The sequence below is a fragment of the Homalodisca vitripennis genome, chromosome 2 (genome assembly GCF_021130785.1).
Source record: "Homalodisca vitripennis isolate AUS2020 chromosome 2, UT_GWSS_2.1, whole genome shotgun sequence".
Lineage (NCBI taxonomy): Eukaryota > Metazoa > Arthropoda > Insecta > Hemiptera > Cicadellidae > Homalodisca > Homalodisca vitripennis.
The window spans coordinates 127,392,229-127,412,373 of NC_060208.1; the positions used below are offsets into that span (position 1 = coordinate 127,392,229).

The 20,145-nt window shown below is 33.4% G+C and overlaps 1 protein-coding gene across 4 annotated transcripts in view; it reads right to left on the reverse strand.

The window, feature by feature from the left end:
• Positions 1 to 20,145, reverse strand: part of LOC124354706 (heterogeneous nuclear ribonucleoprotein K-like) — a 94,938-nt gene that overhangs the window by 6,906 nt on the left and 67,887 nt on the right. For all 4 annotated transcript variants that reach the window (XR_006921706.1, XM_046805361.1, XM_046805359.1 and 1 more), the window contains one exon: positions 9,617 to 9,786. Coding sequence is in view for 3 of the 4 variants with exons in the window: in XM_046805361.1 (XP_046661317.1) it covers positions 9,617 to 9,786 (170 nt within the window). In the remaining variant the exon portion in view is untranslated. The remainder of the gene's footprint in view (positions 1 to 9,616; positions 9,787 to 20,145) is intronic.

Genomic DNA, 20,145 nt, shown 5'->3' on the forward strand with positions numbered 1-20,145 from the left:
AGCCTATTAAAATCTATCAACAGAGACTTGGTTGTAACATCCCTTACGGTGACATGGCACAAGGCATTCTCGCCCATAAGATACAAAACACTGAAACTGTCACATAGAGGGTAGCTAAATATTGCGATTTTACTTGAAATTTGTATATTTAAGTACGCAAATTGCCAACCCTAAGAACACGCTTTTGTTTGTTTCAAAAATGAAGACAGATAACCTATTTAACACATTCACTGCGGGTGACGAGCATGCTCTCCATGCGAAAATGGCGCGCCGGGCGAGCTCGGCATACGGCAGCTACTTTCATATTGCCTCAGTGTGAGCTGAGCAGTTTGCCAGGAAGGCTGTAACACTCATAGCGAGGTGTGCCTGTTTTGGTGAATAAGTTGGTGCGATTCGTCGCCGGTTCGCCATTTTCGTTTGTTGTGTATGCTTTGCGATATTGTGTGAGTGGATTATAGTGTCTGTTGACTGTGTAAGTGTATGTACTCATAATGGAGGAAGACGATAATGTTATTGACGATAATTTTTCATCTGATGAAGACAATGAGTCGAGTTCGAACAGTTCTAGGGACAATGAAGGCGGCATCCCACACCCCCAGTGGGCCCCACCCCACCCCACCCCAATACGTGTAATTGATGTACTATCTATGTGTCATTCATGTACTATATACGTGTAATTCGCGAGTGTTTGTGCCGAAACCTCGTGCGCTGCGAGCACATACAACACAGGGACTGGAACCCGGTGCGGATGACGAGCAGACTCGGCACAGACATGACGTCATCCTTTCCGGCCAACGAAGCTTCTGGGATACTTTGGACAACCCTTTTGGCTATCTTGACTGCATTTTGGGTAAGTAAAAAAAAAGAAAATTCCCGCATTTTCTGTCGCCGATAATTTCGTCATCCGCAAAGAATGTGTTAACAAATCATTGTATTTATGTAGATAATAAAATATTATTTGCAATTAGAATTTTCTATATTTATGTAAGTGCATCGCCACAAGTCAAGCTGTATTATTTGCAATTATAATTTCCTATATTTATATACGTGCATGGCCACAAGTCAAGCTGTATTATTTGCAAGTAGAATTCTATATTTATGTACATGCATTACCACAAGTCAAGCTATGTATTAACTGGCAAGAGGTGTTCAACATTACACAAATTAACAATTGCTACAGTGCATTTTTGTCATACACTGTCTATGAAAACGTAATGATCTTCTTTATTCTATGGTGTAGATAGATATCTAGATTAATATGTAATCATTGTTTTGTAAATACTATTTTGATCGCAGTTTGTATTTTCTATATGTATGTTTATGCATAATTTGTAAATTGTAATGATTTCACTGCTTTTATTAAAAATGTTACAAGATAGAAAGTAGTAGTGAAAAATGTGGAAGTGAATTAAAAGACACTATAATTATTCATAATCATAACATATCTCTTAGTACAAATAACAACAGCAGTTAAATTGACAATAACACAAGAAATTACTGAGGAGCTATAAGAAATATATTTTTTACTACAAAAGATTTATTTTTAGTGAACATGTTTAACCATTCAACTGCTCTTAGTATTTTCCTTAAACACTGAATTTTGTTCACAATGAACAGTATAATATATATATAATGATATTAGTACATTAAGTTTTTGACGTCTGAACTTTTAATTATGTGTTTGTCTTATTTTAATAGCTGTTATATGTCTTTGTTGTCATTTTAAATTTTATTTTAGTATTAGTATTTTAATCAAAAATCACTTTGTTGTATTGTCTAAATGTGTATCTGTAGAACAAAGTTTATAATACACAGGGTGGTCCATAAATCAGTTGTCACTAGCGATATTTTAGACGATGTTTTGACTAGCGCAATTGCAGTCTGTTGTGAACTTGACTACAGTTGTTAACCGGCAGCAGTTATGCTAAGTTACTTTACAATAGCAGTTTGAGGTTATGTTGTTGTATGTTATTTAGTCAACTTAAGTTAAGAACAGAACAGCGTATATTTGTGTTAAAATCATGGCGGAAATATGATCGTAATTACATTGATGTGTGTGATTCGTTTGTGGAACGTTTTCCAAACGTTAGACCTTCATCTCGACAAGGTATTCAGAAATTAGATGTAAGAAACTGGGTCAGTGGTAGAACTTTCTCGTTCATGTAGGCCAGTGTCTGTAACTACAGAAGAGAATCTTACTAAATCTCAAAGGAAAGCGTCCAAGGAATATGGATTACCAAGAACAAGTCTACAAAGGATGCAGAAACTTTGTAATTGAAAGCATGTAGGCCTATTTTACTTCAAGGCCTAAATGAAGATGATCCCGACAGGCGTTTGGAATTGGTACGCGAATGGTACACAATCCGAGCTGATCCAATGTTTTCAAAATGCATTTTTTGGAGCGATAAAGCGAAAGTGAATGGCAGAGTGAATCGACATAACTGTGTTTATTGGGATTCTACTAATCCACATGTGGTGATGAAGACAGAACTGAATGCTCCTGGCATGAGTGTATGAGTAAGGATATTCAGCGGTGGGCTAATCGGGCCGTATTTTTTAAATGGGATTGTCAATGCTGAAAATTACCGAGAAATGCTTTATGAAGTGCTTATTGAACTAGAAAACAATCCACTATTTGAAAATGTCCAGCCGGTTAAGGAAAGGTTGATATGGCAACAAGATGGCGCTCCCCCTCATTATGGAGTTATTGTGAGAGACTTTCTCAATGAAAACTTCAATGAATGGATTGGCAGACGGGGCACTATTGAATGGCCTCCAAGATCCCTAGATATTACGCCCATGGATTTTTTCAGTCTGGGGTATTCTCAAAAATGAGGTTAATTCCGTCAAGATTCGTGACGTTGATCATTTGAAGGAACGTGTAGAATCAGAATTAGAAAACCTACAGTTCCTGAACATATGCGAACGGATTTGTAATTCAGTGTTGAAAAGATGCAATGTTTGTATAGAACAACGTGGAAGCGACTTTGAGCACCTATTGTAGGTTAGATACTCTTTAAAATAATAATTAAAAATAAATAATAATAATTACATTAATAATACTGTACTTTGTACAGATAAAGTATTTGTACTTTTCTGGTAACTTTGTATTTTTATTTCTGACAACTGACTTATGGGCCACACTGTATTTTAATTAGGCCATTGTTAATTTGTTATTTTGTAATATTTTATTGTTGTGATTATATTATATGTTAAACAATATATAATTGTAATTGTTAGTAAGTAAGAACAAAATAATTATAAGCCTATGACTTTGTCAATTACACCAGTTTGTGTTTAAAGACAATAAAAGCTTCTTGATTTTTGATTCTATAATACAATGATAATAAGTAACTAGGGTAAATATTTTTATTTGAGTTTTTTATGGTGAGTGGGGAAATTTTTCTGTTTTAAGCATGTAAAAAAGGGAGAGGGGTATGCTTGGACAATATAGTTAAGTATATAAATTTCAAATTCCAAGATAGCCTAAATGGTCATAAATTTAAACTAGTTTCAGAAAATTTATATTTTTTCTAAATCTTTATGTAAATAAATTAGCTTTAGCACAAAAACTTACGTTTAGAGATCAAAAACAAAAATTTGTAAAATGTTTATAAATTGTTATAAACTGTAAACATAACAATATCTGACAACAAACAATAGAACAATATAATGATAAATATTGTGAGAAAACCTAAGATTTTTACTTTCTATGGTTAGTAGAAACCAAAATTGTTATAATACCTTTCTAAAAAAGGGATAGTTACTAGATAAAACAGTTATTCTAATAATGTTTTGGGTTTTATAAAATTGTATAATAACCTCAGTCACAAATCTTGTATAGTTTTACATATCAATTCAATATATATAAAATTATACAGTATATATAGTTATATATTTAAATAGTTATATAAATTTATATATATATATATATATATAGCTGTCAACATTTTTAAAAGTCAAGACCCATAAGTAATTAATTCAGGGTGGCCATTTAAAACCTCTTTTCGAATTCCCGGTTATTTCCCGGTCAAAAATTTCCGATTATCTAGTCTATTTTCAAACCAAATAGACAAATGTAGTATTGAACCCTTACGCCAATTGCAACAATGAAGTTTTATCGTCACTAGCAGTATTTACAAGAAATGCCACAAAGCTGTGGTGCTCTATATATATATATATATATACAGATTAGTATGTTTTAGCAGTTTTATTGCTTAACGTAATTGAATTACTAGTGCCTACTGTAATTCTACGTTTAAAAATTTTAAACTGCTCTCCTAAAAGCCCATTTTGGGAAAATGGAACTTTTGTTTCCTAGAGGGGTGTCTTGAGTTTCATTTTTCTATCTTTGTCTCCATTGAAGGTTGAGCAAGATCCATCCATGCTTTTAACTTAAATAGTTTCAATGAGCTGCCATTTTGTACTTGGTTGCGATAAAAAGCTCTAATTTCCACTGTTCTTCTTTTATCAAGACATTTCATATGAGTTGTCACATAATAGATTTTTAAATTTAAAAATTTGGAGCCCCCTCTCCCCAATAACATTTTGGGGAAATTGACAAAGTTGTAACAGCGACTAAAAAGTTCACTTTTATTTCCTAGAAAGGTATCCAAAGTTCCATCCCTTCATCTTTATACATAAAAAACTAAACAGAGTGTATACATACTTTTTACTGTGCACACACACACACACACACACACACACACACACACACACATACACGTGCACGCGCACACACACACACTGTAAACAATGGAAAATTGTATACATAACACACAACAACAATATATGGTACTGACTTATTACTGATTAGCACAGTTTTAAAAGTAACAAGGCTACACAACACAGTACAATTGAATTGATTATACACAAGTTTCATCTTTTGTATATAGATTTTGCTCCTTCCCATTCAATAAATACAAAAAAGACAAAACAAAGAATACAAAAGAAAACAAAAAAATTGAAGAAATAAGGCTACAGTACTCTATTGCCACACTTTTTAGTGTATGTTTAATGAATATCCAGTTTGTCCATTATAAAATTGTGGATGTAACAAACTTTTACTTTGCCTAGCTCCAGGGCAGTTGTGTTCGTCTTGAGTACTCTAACACAAAATATTAGTAGTTTTCTATTTTATTCAATGCCTTGGGAGCTATGACTATATTTTGTGTTTTATATGAGTTATATTAGGGTTTGGTATGCCACCACATTCAATTACTATAACTTTTCTTGAAGTAATTTCATGTATTGTTTTATTTATTATTATTTTTGTACTATATTTTTGTAGTCAGTAACTGTTGCTATATGTTTAGTACTGGTAACTTCGTTTTCATAATTTTCTGTACAGAAGAGCACTGACAGTTTATATACCATACTATTGAAAATGGCAATTTTATATTGATATAGATGATGTTGTGATGCATTGAATGCATAATCTGTGGTTGCAAAGTTTCATGTAAATCTTATAAGTGACTTAGTTTTCTATTGTCAATTATGTCAGCAAGAAATTCATTTTATATTCATTTTCTACTTCCAATGTAAACAGCAGGTGGTATGTAATGCTGTTTAAAATTTTTAACTGTCTATGGTTTCTACATCGTGGATAGGTGGTCTACCTCACCCTGCATACTAACAGTAACAGGATTTTGTTGGAGTGTTTGTTACTAAGGAAAAGAATTACGGTATTCTTGATATAATTTAAATATATATCACCAAGATTACTCGATGATGAAGATCTCATAGCCATTTTGAAAACAAAGAAATAATCAATGTTCAACAAAATACTAAATGTTTCAACAAGACTAGAGAATTGTTAATAGTATACAAAAATCCTGAAACTAGAGTTATCAAATATTACTTAAAAGAAATGTGACAGTCAAGTGCTGTAACCTTTTAATTCTGTCTAACACAATTTTGGGGACAAAAATAATATTCAAACAAAAAGTTATTGAAAATAGCACTCATCAAATACGATAACACATAAATATGACACTTTTAAAATGAATTGACAGTAATGCTTTGGAGATGTTCCAAAAATTAAGACTTACTAGCCAAAAACACCTGGCTCATTTAAGGCATTTTGCATAGTTTTAGAAATATAATTGTAACTCTATAATGCATAGTAGAGCGAGTATGATTAATGTTGTTGATTTATTCCTTACGACATTCTCTTTATGTCATATAGGTTCAACATATGTATAAACTGTTAAATTTGTTTAAACTGTATAACATAAAATTTGAAAAATTAAAACAAAAAATTGATTATAAGGAAATATAAAATAATGTATTGTTTACTTTATCTGAGGTTTTACCTGTCCGACTACTGTATTATGGAAACCAAATGGAATCATAACCAACAGACCAAACAGATTTAGGATTACATATTCGAGCAACATTGAGCTGCTTAGATAGATGACTGCTAAGTAATCCTGTCCTGGCAAATGTCCTCCTAAAAGATGTCTTATCAGGCCTCGTAAAAATCCAAGTGACATTCTGGTGTACTAAAAAAAAATCGGGTTGCACATCTTATCAAATCGTCAAACATATTGCAATATCCAATGAACAGAACTCTAAGCCTGTTTATAGGGTGAACACTGCACATTTTAGGCTTTTTGTGCTATCTATCTGACACAGTTATTTTCAAAATACTATTTTTAATCAAGAATAAGAGATGGACAACTTCGTCCGGAGACTCCACTTCGGCGACTGAATTATGCTTAAACACAAAAAAATCTGATTATATCATTATCACTACCGCTCTGCCGTTTAGAGCTTACCATTCATTTCAATAACCTGAGACCTGAGATGATCGGTGAGCTGACTTTTATTGTCCAATGTAATGTTACATGGATTTTTTTGGGTGGGGAGGAGGGAAGGTGTGCCGCGGCACAGGAGTAGAACTAACCAAGATAAATTCCACTACTTAGTGAAGGCAACCTTGGATCAACCTGCTTCAGACGGAGTTCATAAACATATGTCGATCTTCATTCACAATCGCATGGACCACATTGCATAAAATACAATGTTCGAGATTACAATGTTCATGGAGACGGGTAAACTGTTTTTAACATTTTCTCGGTTCTACAGGAAGATTCCTGGCTTATTTCCGGTTTCCTGGTTGGGTGGCCACCCTGGTTTCAATAACCAATAATGATTTATTCATTCATAAAAAAGTATACACAAGTTTGAACACGTCACAAATTTAGTTTTAATTAGGTTTGGATTTAATGTAAAATTTATGCAAGAGAATTTAAATTTAGTTTCTGAATAATCAATGATACTAAGCATAACTAATATTTTAATTATCTGTAGCCAAATTAAATTCTACATACATTTTAATAGTTTTTTATCTACACCAGTAATATTTTATAATTACATAACTCAACATTTTGTGTGTGAAAACAATATAGTTTTGTTAATATCCTTTGGAATTTAGTCCGTCTTCTTGTTACAGAGCTACATTTTTACCTTTAGGTTATGTACAGGTCATATATTAATTTAAACAGTAGACGTTGCGCTTTACAAACAAACAAGATGAAATATTATTTTATAGACTTCACAACAGCAACAGAATAAGCAAGAAATTAAGAAGCATGTTTTGAAAATATTTTAGTCAAGCAATAAGAACCCATTCTAGTTGCTCTTGAGACAGATACATTAACACAATACTGTATTATAAGGAGTGACAATGTTGTATATGTTAATGGCGAGAAGCAGACGACCGGAGCGATGTTAGTAGCAGGCGACTTCGGTCTGTAGGACGACTAGAGATTTCTTGTTTCTCAATACCAACAACAAAATCACTAGTCTTCCATACAATCCGTGTCAGGTTAGACAGAGGCAGGCACACACACATCTAGTTGCTGATGAAACACTGCTTCCGCAGAAAATCTTAAACTACCTAAGATACATTATCCTGAGAACCTTAAAACTGTGAAATATATAATGGATCCAGGAAAAAAAATATAACTACATTCAAATTAATCAATTGAACTTTGACCAATGTTATTATTAACACAAATTTTACACCTACAGACTTAACTTTGTATATTGCTTAACCCCTTAATTGATGTAAAAGTGTAAAATTTTCGCACACCAAACCCACACTTCTACACCCATTCATATATGGAACTTTAAGTAAACTTTCACAACTATGAGGCTTCTGTCATCCAGCATCTAGCATTGCCAATGCAAACTCCAAAATATACCATTGTTCATGGGTACTAGACAAACTATATTAAGCCTATTAGAGTGGTGCAATCTTATTCCACATAGCTGATTTTACAGATCAAGACGTGATGTTTTTTATTATTATCACTGGATGTAGTAATTTATCATTGCACTGAATGTGGTTTCGGACTATGTGTGATGCTCTCCCTAGCACTGTTCCATGAAATCGTAAATTACTGAACACTGATTCAAAGATATGAACATAGTTTATATCTAAACAAATGTTAAGAAAAATAACACTGATATTATGCGAATAAATTTCATAATCATTAAACTATTACAACCAGATTATTCCTAGTCTTACCTCTAAATGGTTGAGAGCATTTTAAAAAACCCAACAGTGAGATGTTAACTGTACATCAGTTACCTAGCATGTTAAGTAGTTAAAACATGTGGACCTTACACCAAAGTATAATACAATAATATATCTTTCAACAATGTAAGAGATATGCACTGTTGTAATATTAGTTGTATATTCAGAACTGTACTATGAACTACAACCAAACAAAATGTATTGAAATATTATTCTATATTTATTTTTTATTATTGATAAATTCAGAATTATATTTAATTTCCTACTAGATTCTGATTCCATTATTTTCAACTCAACTCAGCCGATATTACAGGAACAATGCTAGATCATGATTGAACTAAATAGTGTGGCAATGGACTGCTACACAAAATTCCCTGTTACTATTAAAATTTTGTTTGTGATGTCTTAGGGTTTTATGACACCTGAAGAAGGGGGTACATTTCAATCCTTTGAAACATAGTGTTATACTTTTATTAACATATTACAATGGCTATGTCCAAAATCCTACTAGCCATTCAAATGATCCATCACGAATAACAAACTTTAACTTGTAAATAACTTAAATATTACTACCAGCAAAAAATAGAAAAACTAATAATCTTTACACTTTTTTGGAGAAAAATCAACTTTGAACATTGTTGGAGTTGTCTCACACCTAGTTATCTTAAATAACACAAGTAAAGAGTATGATCTTTCGTCATTATACAATAGGCAATGCGACACTTAATGGTCTTGTAATGTTTTAGATGTTTATCACTACGCTTAAATTTTTATCTGTAGCCTTAAATTGAAATTTCTCCAAATCATCTTTAAATATATCTGTTTTTTGTAGATGTTTTAAAACTTTTCTTTACGTTCTAATGAAAATACTATATGCCATACCTTTAATGTACTTTTTAGCATGATCTATCTAACCAGGATCAAGATGAGTTTGAACTTGACAAACTTAAGCAGTCCAAGTAAACAAATTTCTAATTATTAAAAGTAAAATCATAGCTGAATTAGTCAATAAGTACTGAACAGTGTATTTAAATCTTGAGCAGTGTATTAAGATATATATTAGAAAATTACCTTTGCTGTAATAAATATTGTGCCATTTTTATTTGATTGGGCAGACCAGTGATGGTGATGATCCGATCCGTAGCGCCCGGCAGCGGTTTCTCAATTGTTATACCGGCGCCGGACTCCAAACGAATTTTCCGAATTCTGGCCCCTGCCTTGCCGATTATAGCCCCTGCCAGCTGTAAAAATACATTATATTATACAATAATAAATATGTAATATATCATTATTAACGTAATAAAATGTACAAACGGTTCATAACATTTCCATATTACTCTTTTACTGAAGTATTAATTCATGGAGCATTCAGTTAAAATTGTGTTATCTTATTCATTACAGATCGTGCACTGAAGGTTTGGCTGTCTTTGCTCTCTTAAACAAATAAAAATAATGACTCCAATGAGCTAATAAGAAAAGTGAACCCTCAGATATCTCTCAATTTTAATCCTCCAATTTTACAATCAACTTGTGATAAGACTAACTTCCTTTGAAAGTAAAATTATTTTTCAAGGATTAAATATACTTTTAAAATAACTGAACAAAACTTGTGATACAAAGAAATTTATCTGTAAGGATCATTTTTACTGTTTGGTCAGGAAACTTTGACCAATGGGAAAGTTAATCAGAATCAACTAATTGTTTTTAGTTTAAATTTACCAAGCTTTTAGTTTAGCTTTCACGGTTAGCTATAACTTAATCTTAAGTGGAGTGTTTGATCAAACTACCATTGTCCATAGAGTTTACCACCTTTTTGTGTTTAAATATCATAGCATTCCTACTATAAATATATACAGCCTCTATTATGTAACAATATATATTACAACAGAGTTAATGGATTGCCAATAGATCAATTCCTTTTGATAACATAATGAATGCATTGAAAATTGCATAAAGTCAGTTGCAAGGTTAAATCAACGTCTTCATAACACTACACGCAACAGCAGTTCTTTCTAAGATTTTTCATGGGGATTCATCAGTTAATTTTGCTCCATTAGCAAATGATCTCACATACCCTCTACATCATTTCTAAAACCTAGCTTTTAGTTTTTTCCTCGGGCTCCTTTAGGAACATATTAGACCATTTACTGAGTAAGAAAATGAATAACTCAAAACATAACTACCAAAATTATTTTTTAAACCTTAATTGCAAGAGCCATATATAACAATAGAGGCAATGCAAACAATTACTAAAATTTGTAACACTTACGACTAACTAATGACATGTATGCAAGATATTGAAACCACTCCCAACTTAGACAATCCACCTATCCACCACCAAAACTCAATAGACTGACTCACAGCCAAATCCGTGTATAGTGTATAAGACATAGACACTTGTGGGTGTTGTCTTAAAAAGTGAAGCGCAAAGGAAACGGCAAGTCAGTTACCCGGAGGTGCCGCGTTTGCTACCAAGAAGGCAAGCATAAGGAAACAGTGTACTATTGTGCAGTGTGCCCTGACGAACCAGGTCTGTGTGAACTCAGTTGCTTTGATAAGTATCACTAGGACAAATAATAGTTTTTAGTCTTTGGCGGTGGGTGGGGATGTATATAGTTTTTTTCTAATTTTTACTCGTGGAGGGGGGAGTGTTAACATTTTTTGATGTTGTATATTTTTCAAACTAATATGTGATATATATGTGTAATTGATGTACTATCTACGTGTCATTCATATACTATATACATGTAATTTGCGAGCGTTTGTGCCGAAACCTAGTGCGCTGCGAGCACATACAACACGGGAACCGGCACCCGGTGCAGATGACGAGCAGACTCGGCACAGACATGACGTCACCCGTTCCGGCCAACGAAGCTTCTGAGATACCTTGGACAACCCTTTCGGCTATCCTGACTCCGTTTTGGGTAAATAAAAAAAAAAAAAATTTCCGCATTTTTTGTCACTGGTAATTTTGTCATCCGCAGTGAATGTGTTAAAATTCTGTCAGTAAATTTCAATTTTTTTTAATGGTATTAATGCTAAGAAAATAAACAAGGCGTATTTCACACTCTGCAGGATTCTTAATTGTCAGACATTTTATATATAAATGAATAAACACAATAGTTATTTGCTATAATGGCATCTGTCTCATTCTAACAGTTGTTGCAAGTGTTAATCCATTGCGGATCGTATTGTTTTGGCGCGCGGGCACGAATTAATTTACGGTCAGCGGCCGCACGAACAGCAATGTTGTGCCACAGTATCGCTCGCTATCGTATACTAGAAAATTCAGCTGTGAAGATATTTGTTCAGATGGAACATGAGCCTACTGGGGTATCCGTGATGTAGGAACGATAACACGTGAGCAAGGTTCCAGAGTGGCAGGGATGATGTCTGATCATAGTCTAAATAAAGCGGCTCGGGCGAAGCGATTACAACATCCGGGCCATTTTCTAGACTAAACCCGCTAACATGTACATCTGCGTCTTTTCGTTGTGTCACTAACCTCAAAAGTATTATAATAACAACTAAGGAAAACAGCCAATCAGAAGCACTAAAAAGCAGAGAGTAAACTCATATGAATGATTTTTCTACTTCGACATACAACTGCGATCTGTAGGATATTTATAACACTTTTGAAAACTCTAAACTTAGACCGTTGTTAAATACTCTTAGTTGACAAGTGAAGACGATCACCCAATCTATCAAACACTAAAAGAACTATTTGGAGGGAAATTTAAAAGCAGACCGCTTTTGCGACCTGAGCTCGTCATCGTGCCGTTAGGCCCGGCCGCTGCGTGACGGGCCCAGCTCGTCAGTGATCCGCAATGGGTTAATACGGACCATCGACCACATCGGTGGAATATCTAAATGGTTCTTACTTAAAATACACGCATTATATTATATAAAACTTGTCACTCACCTATCATGTTTCACTCTAAAAAATTAATATCCTTAAATTCAAACATCTTTCTTTGGGCCTGATTATAAGATTACTGAAATGCTACTTCAAAGTCCTAGCATTCTTCACAGAAAAAATTGTATATATTGTTTCTTTCTTTAGAAATTGTATCTTAAATGGGCTGTGACTAAAATTTTCTTTAAAATTAAAAATATACCAACTATAAAAGGATTCCACCATATTACAGTAGAGAAATTACACAATTTTGTAACAACCAGACCCAAATAAAATCATCTAAAGATAAAAATGTGAAATTTGTACACTTTATCTCAATAAAAAAGACACCTCCAAAAAATGACACTATTTTTATTTGTATATGACTTGGAAATTATATTGTTATAATCAAGCCTAATTTAAGCGGCCTACACACGTTCAAATCGGCTTGTCAGTTCGGCTTGTTCACATCGAATTGACAAGCCGATTTGACTGTGTGTATGCAAAAGTTTGTTCAAACGACGTGAGCTCAAGCCAGAAATTTGAACTGATGGCATGATGGAAATTCATCATTTCGGCTTGACACATCGGCTTGAAGGCAAGCCGAACTGATCGTGTGTATGGGAGCTTCAGTTCAGTTCCTCAAATCAACTGTCTGCGCATGCGCACCAGTGACAGGTGTCTGTTTAGCAAATGTCCCGCGTGTTTGCTGCTGTGTCCGTAGTCAGTGAAATTTATAGCCCTTTTCCAAGTGACAGCAGACTTTGAAAAAGTATTTTTTTTTAAATTTACATTACACTGTGTTGTCAGTGCAATGAGTTCTTGGAGTAAGGATTTCCTTCTTCAGTTCATAGAGTTGTTTAGGGGAAAAGAATGTTTCTTCGTTCATCCGCAAATAATTATGCCAATCTTTGGGGTGAAACCGAAGTTCTTTTAAAAGGTTAACATGGGAGTACTGGGTTCGTTTTAAAAGCCAGTCTTTAGTCCACTGATTTCGCTTGAGTTGACGCTTTCTTCTTTTCACAATTACACAAGCCACTGCACCATATATTAGTAATAACTCATTGTCCGAAAACATTATTTAACTTGCAATTTCCGAAACACAAGCACAACAAAATTTTGGAGTTAATTAACCAGATCGAACTGACAAGCCAAACTGAACGTGTGTATGTGATTGCTGCGTCAGTTAGAATTGACAATCCGAACTGACAAGCCGAATTGAACGTGTGTAGCGGCCTTTAGAAGAACTACAATTTTGTAAAGAAATTAATTTTTAAAATAAAAAGATGTTCCCCAAAAGTCATTCTTTCATATACAGTATAAAATATAGTCCAAAAAATGTCTGACCTTATCTTTGGGCGTGATTGGTATCCCAAAATTCTGCTTAAAATGGAAAACCAACTACTAATCCTCACTATTCCTCAGTCTCGCTAAAACTCGAGAACGGCTGAACCGATTTGGCTTATTTTGGTCTTTAATTATCAGTGGAAGTCCAGGGAATGTTTAAACGATGAGAAACATTGGAAAATTTGTTTAGAGTATTTAATAATTTAAGAAAATAACTATAATATTTAGGACAAGTAATCCAATGTTAACTGACCATAAACAGCTGTTGACACTTTCAGCTAAAGTTTACCAAAGTGGCAGAAACATTAAATTTGTTTACATTTGAATTTTAGAAAAATTGATTAATTGTACAGTGCTTAATCAGTTGTATTATGCAGATTGCTAAGACAAAGCTACCATTTTATTTTTGTTTTAGATTGCACCAGTGACAAATAAACCACCTAATGCATTACAAATAATATTGAAACAGTGTTTTAAAACCAACCTTGATGAACAAAGTTACAAATGTTTTGCAAATAAGGTTACCGAAACTGGTTGTCTCCTTTAACAATTTCAATGTAGTTAAAGAAAAGGTAAAAGGGATGGCACAGTCTTTCCCTATATCAGAAGCAGAGTATAAGCAATGGAAGTTGATGCATTTAAGCTTTTGAGTAGACTTTTTAAGCTTACAAAAGCACAATTTTTTCTTAATTGGAGTAAAAATAAATATTACGTATAGCACCAAAAACATCACAGACCGCAAATAAACGCTTTTAAATCTAAGTTGCGATTCCAAAACCCACATATCTGTTTTCTTGGTCATTGCATCAACATAAACTCAACCATTAAACCGTAAATAAATTAGAGCGGAAGTGAATTTAATCGGTTGTGTCTGACTGTTTTGGACTGCAGTAACATTTCAGTCATATTGTGTATTTTCTTTATCAGGAAAAATACGCAAACTATCACTATAACACTTAAAAAATGTATACAAAAGTACATTTTAAAAGCAGAATACATTTTTTGATGAAGTTGGTTTTTGTTGGAATATATTTACTGGATCTGTAACATCTTTATTTTCGGGCAAAGGATTGGCAGAAAGGAGAGATAAATATTATTCACACTGGTGTACAAGCCTGATCAACTTGTAAATGGTCTCATCAGCTGAGTAAGAGAACAATGCTGCAGCTCCAGCTGGCCATACAATGTATTTGACTCAATCTGACTGTTGAACTGTACTACTGCCTGACAGAGGTTATGCCTTGCAAAGCTATCCCTCTTTCCTCATGAAATCGCAATGCTAATGTAAGTTTGTTGTTCACGAGAGCTACATGAGACTGTTCCCTGCCCTACACTGCTCCCTCCTTGCTCTGTACTGGATTTTAGCTGAGGTAAGATGTTTTAATTTGCTTTTATTGAAAACCTTTCCTAACACATGACACGAATAATTGATTTCTGTTGATTATAGAAACTTGCTTTAAATTAATTAAAATGCTAATTAAACACTTTTGACCAACCAGATGAAATGCAGTCATGTTCTATACTGTATAATGAACATGCATAATATGGGATGTAAAATAACTATTGCTTTTATGTATCTGTAAAAATTATTGGTAATATAAAATTTGAATGGTAATTAATAAAACTAAATTTGCTTTTATGGATTTTTCTTAATTCTGAGATTTAATGTAAGTATTACTGTACGGGATGAATTTAATTTAACTGTGCAAGAAAATGAAATGTAGTTCAAGCTTAATAGTATTATGCAAAAACTAATCATTAAACTATTGATACAAATTATCATACGTATCTCAATACAAATGTATCCATACACAAGATGACACTTTAAGTTTAAATTGAAGCGGTAACAAATAAAATATATTTTCTACTAATATATGTAATGAATATATATATATATATATATATATATATATATATATATATATACACACACACAATAAAATTGCAATAACATTAGATAGTTCATTTATTACTGTTAGCTAAAACAATTATAGAGGTTAGTGGACCGGTATTTGAAAAAAAAAAAAACATTTTTCATAGTACAATTTATAATTGAATTAAAACGTTATAGTTATATTCTAAAGCAATTCATTTGTGACATGTAATCACACATTAAAATGTAAAAAGTAAATTTGATGATAATATACTACTTCGCAGCCGATGCGTACTGGGAAGAAGTGTACACACCTCATTCTTAATTAATCTCAAGCCGTTGTTTAAACCAACACTGCATTGACTTACAGAAATATTTCATGTACAGAAATCTTATAACATGTGCTACAACTTTTATTTAAAGAATTTTGTCTGATTATTAACTTAAATTCACAAAATAATTGTTAACATTTTGATGATTATCAAATAATCAAGATTAGCAAAACAAGTAATAAGACATTAATTATAAAAATGTAAGGACAAAAATAAATATTAAAAAAACATACTTGTAAAATTAATATCTACAAAGATATGGAAGGTGAACTAAAAGCATGCTGTCCTAAATTAAGGGTGGGTGGAGGGGGAAGCAAGAGGGTTACGGGTGGGAAAGAGATACTTTCTTACACAGTAGTATTTGATGGAATGAAATTAGCTTCATATTTTTTTCTTTTAAAAAGCACAGATTAACTGAACTATTCTAAGAATCCGGAAGAATATCTCTTATAATGGTATCCTAAAAGGAGAATAAAATTCACAGGAGAATACACATCTTGTTTACTACATCTTGTTTGCAGAACACTGGCTAAATCATGACAACTGTACTCTGTATAATTTCAAGGGATTTAAATTAGCTTCGATTTATTGCAGGCGTCACTCGATTCATGGTGGTGCTGCTGTGTTTGTCTGTGATGCAATAAAATACTGTGTGATTGATGTTGAGAGGTTCTGTATAGAAATGAACTTTGAAGCCTGTGCTATTAGACTATTTTACCCTAAAACAATCGTGTTAGCTATATACAGACCAAGTGGAAGTAACAGTAAAATTTTCTTTGATCAATTGGAGGCTCTGCTGGAATATCTGACAAAATTAAATTGTGACCTTGTAATTTGTGCAGATTTTAACATCGAGCTCTGTGGAAATTCGAAGGAAACTACTGTGCTGCATAACATTCTTCGCTCTGCTGGTTTGTATTGCACGAACTATGAACCTACTAGAGGCCTAGCATGTATTGATAACATTGCTACCAATTTGACTCCCTCATCTTACCTGACTGAGGTTTTGGATTGGCCTATTTCTGATCATAAGTTCATGAGTATCGAACTTCTTTCACATTCAAATCTGTGTACCAATGATGTACAAAATCAAAAGGTTTTGCCTATTAAACACCGCCCATTACCACAAGGTGCTCTTACAGATTTCAAACGCTGCCTGGATACACTCGATTGGGTAAGCATGCTATCTGATGTGGACTCTGAAACCTCATATAATAGGTTCCATCAAACTTTTGTCTACTGGTTGGACATTCATTTGCCAGAAAAGAAAATTAAGCCTTCAAAAAAACCGGCTAAAAGAGCTAAGTGGTATACACCTGAACTGGACAATCTTAAAAACATAGTGATGAGCTTGTTTCGTCGTTCCCAAACAACTGGCCTGGAGAGTGATATAAACTCCTATAAAATTGCCAAGAAACACTACAAAATTGCCCTGTGCCAAGCTAAGAAGAAATTCAACGAGAACTTTATTGCAACTGCTAGCAATAAATGCAAAGCAGCGTGGCAGGTCATTAAAATGGAGTCCGGTGCCTCATCTGCTACACACGCAGCTCCTGATGCAGATAACCTCAATAAGTTCTTCACTGCCGGTGTCGAAGAGGTGAGGAGGAGTATCCAGCCGACAAACACTTCTGCTATTGACCTCATCCAGACTCAAATTCCTGTACCAACCGAGAGTTTCCGATGGAATACAGTCAGCCCTAGTGATATTGTGAGTGTAGTGGCCAGGCTCAAGTCAACCAAAAGTTGCGACATCTACAATATGTCCGCTGTACTTATAAAGTGTCATACATGAAATTGCCGTTCCCTTATCCATGTGTATAAATAATTGTCTCGTGGAAAGCAATTTTCCAGCCAAACTTAAAGTGTCAAAGGTTGTTCCAATATTTAAGAAGGGTAACAACAATGAATGTGACAGTTATAGACCGATCTCCCTGGTCCCTGTCTTCTCCAAAATTTTTGAAGTAGTTATAAAAAGTCAGGTGAGTACTTTCTTTGAACAAAACAATATTTTTAGCACTAGTCAGTTTGGTTTCAGGCCGGGGAAGATCACGATCGATGCAGTCGATGAGCTTATATCCTTCATCCATTCTAACCTTGAAGTGGGATTATCCACTGGTGCCGTCTTGTGTGACCTATCAAAGGCCTTTGACTGTGTCGATCGGGACATACTCCTGAAAAAACTAGAATTGTATGGTGTGATTGACCGTCAACAAGCTCTTTTCAAGTCATACCTCAGTGAAAGGTACCAAACAGTTTGTTCAAATGGAAAGTTTTCTGAATATTCTGAGGTTAAGTACGGGGTACCACAGGGGTCGGTGCTGGGTCCTTTTCTATTCATAGTTATGGTAAACGACTTGGTTTCTTGTGTAAGCTCGAAATCTGTAATGTTTGCTGATGATGCAACTTTTGCCACATCACGCTTATCAATCGCTTCCTTGCAGACAGAGACGGATAGTTTACTTATACAGGCGAATAACTGGTACAGAGCCAACATGTTTCTGATGAATGTAGAGAAAACAAAAAAAATTTATTTTTCTTTTAGTAACCATGGAAATAATGACAGTAGCCAAACGGTGAAGCTTTTGGGAATTATACTTGATCCAAAGCTATCCTGGAATCCTCATGTTGACTATGTGTGTAAAAAGTTGCATAGAGTGATTTACCTTCTAAGACACCTTAAACTATGCATACCAAATGATAGCTTAAGAATGGTTTATTTTGCATCTTTTCATAGCACGATAGCTTATGGTTTGCTTTTTTGGGGCAACTCCAGTGGCATAAACAGTGTTTTGATCACGCAGAAGAGGGCCATGAGAATTTTGGATGGGAGTGATCCCAGAGCTCACTGCAGACCTATATTTGTAAAATTAAAAATATTAACAGTGGTAAATCTTTACATGCTTTTTGCTTTGTTGCATGTTAAGAAAAATTTTAGCAGCTTCACGCTTAACAAGCATGTACATAATTATATTACTAGAAATAGAGATTTAATTAATAGACCATACACAAGATTGAGTAAGATCTTGTTTTCCTATGAGTTTGTTGGTATATCGCTTTTTAATAAATTACATTTAAGTGCTCAGACTGTCAGTGTAAAACGATTTAAGAAAGTCATGCATGACTGGCTTATTGAAAAACCTTTTTACAAACTTGATGAATTTTACAGTTCTGACATTAGCATGTTAATGTTTGAGTAGATATAAGTTACATGTGTATTTTAATTTTTACCTAAACTCTAGCTTATTTTGATTATCCCTTTGCCTATGTTACAATTTTAAAAGTATCATTTTTCCATGTTACGTTCACATGTTAAGTTAAATTAATTTCTTGCACTGGGTTGCACGTTTTGATTGTTTTTTACATTGCTATTAGTCTACTTAACTTTTTAACTTAATATTATTAAAAGCCATTTTTTAACTTATTAACTATTGCTTTTAGCTATCGCTTTGATTCAACGGTATTATGCCCGTGATTTAACTATGAATTTACTGCACGATTGATTACCATTGTTTTATGTAATGTATATTTATTTGAATGTAATTCTTGATCTGTTTTAACTTGCAAGTTGTAATTGCATCATATTGTGACGAGATCCATTGCATGTAAATGTTTAAAGATCAATAAAGATATCTATCTATCTATCTATCTATCTACAGCATATTATATGTTTGTGAAATGTTTATTTTAATGAAAATGCACATCTATTATTTAATGGGGATTAACTGAATCTATTTCTAAATAACCTCATTACTTGTACAGGATGGCTCGAAGTATTGTTGAATAATATCTTAATAACTTAATCTTAATCTTAATAACTTTTGGACCATATCTTATATGAACCAAACATGAATAATACTGCCTCTCATAAAAAACACCAAAAACTGACCTCAGCTTTAAATATGCATCACTCTCATATGAAAAGTTACATCCATTCAGTTGGTTAAACACTCTACAAATATATTCGCTAAAGTGTCTGTTATTTTTGCAAAGGCGTCATTAGACTTTAATTAAACTTCTAATGAAGATTATTCTTTAAAAATATTTCTCAAAATACTTACTTAATATGATTGACTAAATATCATATAACAAATATATCATAATATCCACAAATAAGAATATTCAGTTATTGATATCATTAGGTATAAGAATG